Source organism: Carassius carassius, chromosome 40, assembly GCF_963082965.1.
Source record: "Carassius carassius chromosome 40, fCarCar2.1, whole genome shotgun sequence".
Lineage (NCBI taxonomy): Eukaryota > Metazoa > Chordata > Actinopteri > Cypriniformes > Cyprinidae > Carassius > Carassius carassius.
In genome coordinates, this window is record NC_081794.1 from 12,183,804 (window position 1) to 12,193,587 (window position 9,784).

General features: G+C 44.9%; 1 protein-coding gene across 1 annotated transcript; it reads right to left on the minus strand.

The window, feature by feature from the left end:
* Nucleotides 1–344: 344 nt before the first annotated feature.
* Nucleotides 345–3,417, minus strand: LOC132121869 (ribonuclease P protein subunit p30-like). The gene is made up of 7 exons (XM_059531609.1): nt 3,402–3,417; nt 3,167–3,243; nt 2,664–2,780; nt 2,555–2,584; nt 2,430–2,467; nt 661–740; nt 345–454 (listed from the first exon to the last, which is right to left on the minus strand). Exons 1-7 carry the CDS (start codon nt 3,415–3,417, stop codon nt 345–347), a joined length of 468 nt encoding a protein of 155 aa, XP_059387592.1.
* Between the last annotated feature and the right edge of the window lie 6,367 nt (nt 3,418–9,784).

Consider the following 9,784-nt stretch of genomic DNA (forward strand, 5'->3'; position numbering starts at 1 on the left):
AGGAATGAGAAACTTGAATATTACATCCCAAATTGAATAATGCTACTCATATGCTTATGTGAGTACATAGAGCTTCCTCTTCACATGGAAATGCATTGCGTGAAATAGATCTACTGCTAAGATAAGATTTGAGCATGATTGATGGACTTTTGATATTAAAAATCAGATTTTATGACAGAATGCACTTAATGTGAAATTAGCAATTCTTTTAAAGCTCAATTAAAAGGTAATTTTTTAAATATATTTCAATTTAAAGTGTATTGCAATATTTTGAGAAAAAAGGATTCAAAGAATACTAATCTTCAATTTAAAAAAAAAAATTAATACACATGAATTCTGAAATACTATGATAATTCAGTTTTGGCCTTTTTAGATACTGGAGATTCTTCTTGTTTCTGGGGAGTTTTTGTTTTCTTCATGGTGTAAACAACACCAGATGCAGTGGCTCTCGTCTCTGTTATAAAGAATCATGAAAATGAACAATGAACATTCGCATAACACTTTACAACTCATATCAAAGAGACGGACTGAAATGCCCATCAGTATAAATGCATACTCAGCAAGTCAATTAGCAATCTTACAACCAACAAGACCACGTGGCATAGAATTAAGCCTGTACTGGAGAAATGGGAAATAGTTGAGCTCTTTCCAGTTTTTTACCTCCATGAAGCAAGACAGCTCGACAATTAGTAGAAATAGCAGCTTTGGCATCACCCTCAGACAGGCTGAACACAAACCCTCTGAAATCTCAATGAAGGAACATATCAACATAGATACAGTGCCTTTTAGAAGTAACATGACATATTAATATGATTTATTCATACAACCCGAATTCCGGAAAAGTTGGGACGTTTTTTAAATTTTAATAAAATGAAAACTAAAAGACTTTCAAATCACATGAGCCAATATTTTATTCACAATAGAACATAAATAACATAGCAAATGTTTAAACTGAGAAAGTTTACAATTTTATGCACAAAATGAGCTCATTTCAATTTCTGCTACAGGTCTCAAAATAGTTGGGACGGGGCATGTTTACCATGGTGTAGCATCTCCTTTTCTTTTCAAAACAGTTTGAAGACGTCTGGGCATTGAGGCTATGAGTTGCTGGAGTTTTGCTGTTGGAATTTGGTCCCATTCTTGCCTTATATAGATATTCCAGCTGCTGAAGAGTTTGTGGTCGTCTTTGACGTATTTTTCGTTTAATGATGCGCCAAATGTTCTCTATAGGTGAAAGATCTGGACTGCAGGCAGGCCAGGTTAGCACCCGGACTCTTCTACGACGAAGCCATGCTGTTGTTATAGCTGCAGTATGTGGTTTTGCATTGTCCTGCTGAAATAAACAAGGCCTTCCTTGAAATAGACGTTGTTTGGAGGGAAGCATATGTTGCTCTAAAACCTTTATATACCTTTCAGCATTCACAGAGCCTTCCAAAACATGCAAGCTGCCCATACCGTATGCACTTATGCACCCCCATACCATCAGAGATGCTGGCTTTTGAACTGAACGCTGATAACATGCTGGAAGGTCTCCCTCCTCTTTAGCCCGGAGGACACGGCGTCCGTGATTTCCAACAAGAATGTCAAATTTGGACTCGTCTGACCATAAAACACTATTCCACTTTGAAATAGTCCATTTTAAATGAGCCTTGGCCCACAGGACACGACGGCGCTTCTGGACCATGTTCACATATGGCTTCCTTTTTGCATGATAGAGCTTTAGTTGGCATCTGCTGATGGCACGGCGGATTGTGTTTACCGACAGTGGTTTCTGAAAGTATTCCTGGGCCCATTTAGTAATGTCATTGACACAATCATGCCGATGAGTGATGCAGTGTCGTCTGAGAGCCCGAAGACCATGGGCATCCAATAAAGGTCTCCGGCCTTGTCCCTTACGCACAGAGATTTATCCAGTTTCTCTGAATCTTTTGCTGATGTTATGCACTGTAGATGATGAGATTTGCAAAGCCTTTGCAATTTGACGTTGAGGAACATTGTTTTTAAAGTTTTCCACAATTTTTTTACGCAGTCTTTCACAGATTGGAGAGCCCATCTTTACTTCTGAGAGACTCTGCTTCTCTAAGACAAAGCTTTTATAGCTAATCATGTTACAGACCTGATATCAATTAACTTAATTAATCACTAGATGTTCTCCCAGCTGAATCTTTTTAAAACTGCTTGCTTTTTTAGCCATTTGTTGCCCCCGTGCCAACTTTTTTGAGACCTGTAGCAGGCATTAAATTTTAAATGAGCTAATTAAGTGGATAAAAGTGTAAAATTTCTCAGTTTAAACATTTGCTATGTTATCTATGTTCTATTGTGAATAAAATATTGGCTCATGTGATTTGAAATTCCTTTAGTTTTCATTTTATTACAATTTAAAAAACGTCCCAACTTTTCCGGAATTCGGGTTGTACACAAAAGGATACAAATTGTCAATGTCATATGGACCCCTCAATTCAAGAGTCTAAGGAAAAGAACAAAAGACAACAATGTCATACTGACTACACAGTAACACTAAAATTATATATCAATTTACAAAATACTTTTTTACCCTTTCTGCTCCACTGGACACTATGATATTCTGTGAGAAAAATTTTTTTTATTTCAGAACTAGCTTAACACATTTTAAAGGTGTTTATTTGTAAAAAGGGACAACACACTTTTCCTTTACAGACTTCCATAAGGCTGATGGCATTGGCAATGGTGTATCTCCTCATAGTGGTGTCTCTAATGGCTGCTGCATAACAGGTCTCAAAGAAAACCTCCCTGTCAATAGCCTGAAGTGACCAACAATATAACAGTGATTATACATAATTTAAAGGGATAATTCATCCCTAAATTACCATCATTTATCAACCATCATGTTGTTTCAAACCTGTATTAAAAAGTGACATTTTAAATATATAGTAAAAAGTGGAATACTTGTTCTGTCAAGATTAGGAAAGAATGTAAAACACCATGAAAGTATCATTAAATTGGTGCATGCGACTCAACATTTTGCAAGGACATTAATTTTAATTTTGATGCGGAATATTCCTTTAGGAACTTATATTCAAAACTTTGTAATTTTACTTATTTTATTACCAAGTTCTATAAATGCAGCAGTGCCGCTTAAATTCACCTTGTATGCTTTTAGGTATGAATATAAAATACCATTACTCACCCCATTAACTGGAGCCTTTTTAAAATGGAAGGGCTGTTTTTCAGCAACTGCAATGCAGATAATTTCATGCAGGCTGCCTGACACAGACAAAAAAATATATACAGAAACTTTATCATCACAGCAGTTGGTTTTCATCAGAAAATAAATAATACTAAATAGAATAAAATTAAGCTAATTCAGAATTTCAATTTCACATACATTAAATAGTTTTTCCTATAGGAATTTCCTATAATACAAGAAAAGAAGAGCATCATCAAATGAACTCGTAAAGTGTACAGGCTAGTCTAACTACTTTATATCATACCTGTTTCTTCTGTTGTGGTTCAACCACATAGTTTATTGCGACTGTTGAGTAGCCAACTAAAATATAAAGAGTGAAAGTTAACTAAATTAACTGTTTGTCAATAGTACATCAGATATATGCATTGGTTTACCCTGCTTCTAGTTGATCAAATTTGGGCCAAGCTGGTCATGAGGTAGCAGACCTGGTTTGACCAACTGGGGTGTATTCCAGAAAGCAGGGTTAATTTACGTTGAACTAAAACCTGAACTCTCGGTTGATTAACCCCAAACCTTGCTTACTCGAGGTATGTGGTTCCAAAAACGCGTCTGGGAGTAAGTTCATTCAACTCAGAGTATGTTCCTGGTAAAGACTCAAGACATTCTCAACAGAGCGACGACGGATCGACGAGTCACCATAGAAACGGGCGCTTAGAAAAAGTTTATTTTTTCTTCTTTTGTTCATTAGTTGTTTACATGCTTAGTGCATATTGCCACCTAACTGATGGCTGTACAATAATTTTTATTTTTTTCTATTTAATCTTTAATCCTTGAAAATGTGATTTATATTGTTTTATGCCAATTATATATTAAGTCATATCAGAAATGTATTTTGATTAAGAATTTAGACATTAGAGAAAATGCCGCTCCATATAACATTTAATAAATAAAATAAATAAATATAAGTTAAACATTACCTTGTCAGTGTTTTATAGTTAATACAGATAGCTCTTATATATGCCAATAAAATAAATAATCATATTAGAATAATATATTACCTTATTTATTACTTATTATAGCGCTCCCTCATAAACATATCAAATATATATATATATATATATATATATATATATATATATATATATATATAAAATAGGCTATATTACATATTGTAATATTATATAATGTTGTGTGCTATCTGGCACGCCCACTGAAGGCTCGCTGAAGTGAACTAACCCTGGAACATAACCTGCTCCAGAGCAGGTTAAGTTCAGAGTGTGAGTTGCTATGACAACTAACATAATCTGAAAGTTACCTCCGTTTTTGGAACCGAAAGTTGAGGTTATCCGCTTACTTACTCTTAAACATACCCGGGTATGTCACATAACCTGCTATCTGGAATACCCCCCTGGACTGGTAGTTGTTTTGTTGCTAGTGCAAGCTCACACAAACTAACAACCAGCTAATTACCATCTTAGACCCCAGCCAAAACAGAATTACAGAATTTCCAAAAACATTAACTAGTTTGGCAAGGTATGGGTTAAGCCTTCACAATCAAAATGCATTATTAAAGAACATCTTATTAATAATTACTAATGTAGATAGTTAACCTACTGGTTTTAACCATAATTTCAGCAAATATAACGTCTCCGGTTACTCACGTAACCTTAGTTCCCTGAGAGGAGGGAACGAGACATTACGTATGGGGAAATCCATTTCCTCAAAATTATGAAGTCTGATTGAATAACTCTTTTGCTTGCAAATAGCCAATGGCGCCCTCGCCCTCACCTGATTGGCTGACAGCCATCAATATAGGTGACGGCGGGCGCCAAAAACCTCAGAATCTTCGACTGAACGAGAGTTATGAGGCTGGAAGGTTTTCCACACGGCAGGTTACGTAATGTCTCATTCCCTCCTCTCAGGGAACTAAGGTTACGTGAGTAACCGGAGACATTCCCTTATCGAGTCGGTCTCTCGACATTACGTATGGGGAACAATAAAACCCCCGCCGTGTGGGAAATACTGTCCGGCACAGCTCACATCGAGCCACAGAAGAGCATACACTAGTTCTTACAGCGCATTAGCTCTAGGTCGGGTACCGGACCTGGTTGAAACACCTTTTGGCACAGAGCCAAATCAGCTCTTACACCATCGTAACCCAGTGCACCCAGATAAGCAACACTGGTGTGATATGGGGAAAATGCAGCAATATGTTGGTGCTTGGGAATACACTGCCGGCTTATAATGCGGGCATAATAAAGGGGCCACACTAGATGTGAATGAATACCTTAACCGCAGCTATTACTAAAATATATATGACCTGGTCGAAACCATGGCTAGTGCACACGCCAGGCAAGGCGTGCCATAGCCTAGTCCAATGACTGCTCAACTCCCTCCTCCTGCACTGACAGCACATGTGATGCGAACAAGGGAATGTCCAAATTATAGAATCTCGCTAACTTATTGCGAGACGACCAGCCCGCTGCGAAACAAATGTCCTGAATAGACATGCCTTTCGCCCAACCCCATGACGACGCCAAACTCCTTGTGGAGTGGGCGTGCACCCCGATTGGGCAGGCGGTTCCCCGGGAAGCATAAGCTAGTCGCACAGCCTCCACTATCCAGTGTGATAACCTCTGCTTCGACAGCGCGCTGCCCTTCTTGGCACCCGCGCAGCAGACGAAAAGCTGCTCTGAAGTTCGAAACTGGCTAGTTCTGTTCACATAAGCACGCAGGGCACGCACGGGGCACAAAGCGCACTTCTGAGACACTGAATTACTGTCCTCCTCGGGGCAAATGTTTGAATTGTAACTATCTGAGCTCTGAACGGCGTTGAGAGTACTTTAGGCGAATAGCCGCGTTTGGGTAAAAGTCTGACCATACAATTGTCCGGTCCAAACTGCATACACGCGCTGTTCACTGACAGGGCATGCAAGTCTCCCACTCGTTTCCCGCAAGCTAGCGCGAGCAGTAGCGGCGTCTTAAATGAGAGCACTTTAAGGTCGCTAAACTTGGCTGGTTCAAAAGGTGGGTCGGACAGTGCACTAAGCACTAACGACAGGTCCCAGACTGGCATCTGACGAAGGCGGGGTGGATTAAGCCGCCTAGCTCCCCGAAGAAAACTCTTCAGGGGGTGTTATCAGGGGGTGACTCCCCACTGAATGGCCGTCTAGCAAGTCACGAAAAACGGCGATAGCGGCCACGTAGACTTTCACTGTAGATGGGGTACTGCCAGCATCCAGACGTTCCTGTAGGAAGGTCAGAATAATGGAGATATCACAACTGCTGGGGTCCTCATTTTTGTCAACACACCAGTTAGCAAATACTTTCCACTTCAGAGTGTATAAACGCCTCGTCGAAGGGGCTCTATCCTCTGCTATTGTCTGCAGCACTCGCTGATATACTCCATGCTGATCTGCCACACATGCAGGTCCCAAAGCTCTGGGTTGGGGTGCCATATGGTGCCCCTCGCCTGGGATTCTCGGCGGGATCCGCCACGGGGGAAGCCGCGACATGTTCACCAGTTCCGGGAACCACGGCTGGTTGGGCCATTTGGGTGCTACCAGGATCAACGCACATCTCTCCTCCCTGATCTTTTGCAGCACCAGCGGCATTAACTTGACTGGGGGAAAACCATACTTCTGTCCCTTGGGCCAGCGGCTCGACAGCGCATCTCCCCCCAGGGGGGATGCTGTCAGCGAGAAGTACAGAGGGCAGTGGGCGTTCTCTTGTGACGCAAAGAGGTCGATCTCCGCTTTGCCAAACAGATTCCAGATCACATTTATCGTTTGCGGATGGAGCCTCCATTCTCCGTGTACAATGCCGTCCCTGGACAGCATGTCGACGCTGCAATTCAAACTGCCCGGTACGTGCACTGCTCGAATCAACAGAAGTACCCTGTCCGTCCATAACAGCAGCTGTCTCGCTAATCCCTGCAGGGATCGCGAACGTAAACCTCCCTGGCGATTGATGTACGCCACCACCGCCGTGTTGTCCGTTCTGATGAGAACATGACGGTGTTTCACAAACGGAAGGAAACTCTGCAGCGCTAGATGAACCGCTTCCATCTCCAAGCAGTTTATATGCCAGCGCGTCTGGTCCCCTGTCCACATACCGAATGCTGGTCTGCCATCGCATAGGGCTCCCCAGCCTGATAGTGAAGCATCCGTGGTGACCACTACACGTCTGACCACTCTGCCCATAGCAGCACCCTGCTCGAATATGGTCGTGCCGAACCAAGGCGCCAGAGTCTCGAGACATGAACGCGTTATGATAAGACGTTCCGTTCCTGCTCTCCACGCCCGCGGCTTCACTCAGCTCTGTAACCAGTGTTGAAGCGGTCTCATGTGCAACAAACCCAGTCTGCAGATGGAGGCTGCGGCCGCCATCAGACCGAGCAGCCTCTAAACGTTCTTAAGGGGATAGCTCTGCCTTGAACGAAGAGGGCTAGTGTATTGTGAATTGACTGGATTCTCGGTTCTGACAGCTTCGCGATCATAGTGCGCGAGTCCAGTATCATACCCAGGAATGTGATATATTGGCGCGGCTGCAGCGTGCTCTTCTGAATGTTCACAGACAGCCCCAAACCTGTCAGATGGGTGAGGAGTCTGTGTTTGTGTTCCTCGAGAGCGCCTCTCGACCGTGCGATGACTAACCAGTCGTCGAGATAGTTCAGTATGCGCATTCCACTGAGCTTCAGGGGAGCGAGCGCTGCATTCATGCACATTGTAAATACGCGGGGAGCCAAAGCGAGCCCAAACGGCAACACTTTGAACTGGTACGCCACACCCTCGAATGCAAAACGCAGGAAGCGCCTGTGATGTGGGGCTATCTGGATGTGGAAGTATGCATCCTTTAGATCCACTGCAATGAAGTAATCGTCGGGCTGAATGTGCGCGAGGATCTGCTTCACAGTTATCATCTTGAACGTGCGTTTCGCGAGCGCTTTGTTCAGTAATCTCAGGTCTAAGATGGGGCGCTTACCTCCGTCCTTTTTCGGAACTAGAAAATAACTGTAGAACCCTGAATTTGGCTGTAAAATGGCTGTAGAACCATGAATTTCTCCGTTCCTCGGGCACTATCTCTACTGCTTGTTTGGCCAGGAGAGAGGATATTTCTGCTCGTAGCAGCGGGGCGCTCTGTTCTGATACTTCTGTTATAATCACACCACCGAAGCGGGTTGGTCTGCGAGCGAACTGGAGCGTATAGCCGCGTTTTATCGTGTTGATCACCCAATAAGATGCAGCGGGGAGCGTCGCCCACGCGCTCAGATGACTCAATACAGATGGTATTAATGCATGTTGCGGCGGGGGCTGCGCGCCAGCCACCGGGGAAGCATTGACCGCTATATGAATGGCAGGTGACTCGTCCGCGGCTTCTTGCACGGGAGCATACAAAGCCACCTCCTCGGGTTTCCCCAAGCTTCCGCTTTGCGAAACGTCTCTCGGGGGAGAGGCTTCGCTTATGTAGCGGGTAATAGTAGAGGGAGGAAGAAAGCTCTTTTGCTGAGGCATGTAATGCATGTTTATTGAAACAGAACACAGCGGTTTCATTCTCACAACATTTACATCGTTGACGAACTCTGGGCGGGAACACGCCCTCTTCGCTGTGGGTCCGACGAACACGTCCCGCGCTCTCTTCCCCCTGGCACGAGCATCAGGAACGCTGCTCCTTCTTGCCCGCCGGGCGCCCTTGGCTGCTAGAGGCCGGTTTAGTACCAAAACAGGGCTTCCTGTGCTGCCTCTGGCGGAACGGTGGCTCTGGCTCACGACGCTCTACCGTGCTCGGGAACGCGCGCCAGGTATATCCCGCCGGGCGCTGCGCTGAAGAAGACCTGGACCTCGCTGCAGGGGGGGCTTGAGACCGTTTCGGCAGGAGATGAGGCATCATCTTAGACTGCTTGACGGTCTCAGTGTATTTCTCCGACAGAGAGACCGGGTGAGTTCCTCGTGGACCTCAGAGAAAAAAGGCGCGGGTCTCTGCGGGGCTTTAGCCTGGCGGCCCGCGCCGAGGAAGGAACCGTCCATCCATCTCTTAGACGGCAGCTCCTTGGGGGCTGTCCACTCCAATTCCATATCTGCCACCGCCTCCGTGAGGATCGCCATAAGCTCGGCATCCAGCGAGGCAGGGGCGGCTTCAGACAGGGCCTCGGACCACGCTCCCGGGTCTGAGGCATTAGTAGACATGGCGTCGTCCTCGTCATATCCAAACGAGACCATTTCCAGCGCTTCAAGTGGAGGGCGGTAACTGGCCTCAGAGTATGAGAGGGGATCTTCCACGTGAGGGTGGCGTGGGCGTTGGGCCGACGCCAGTACCTCGACAGAATCCGTCGACGGAGCTCTCTGCAATCTCCCGGTTCGCGGCTCGACGGCGGCGGACGGGGGAGAGGCAGGAGATACAGGGCCACCGTTGCGGGTAACGGCCAGCCTTGCACGAAGGATCTTGATGGGAAGCTCCTCACAGGCACAACATCCCGAAACCTTCAAATGCCGCCTCTGCGTGAGCCCGACCCAGGCACAGCACTATATTGATGGCTGTCAGCCAATCAGGTGAGGGCGAGGGCGCCATTGGCTATTTGCAAGCAAAAGAGACTTCATCAGACTTCATAATTTCGAGGAA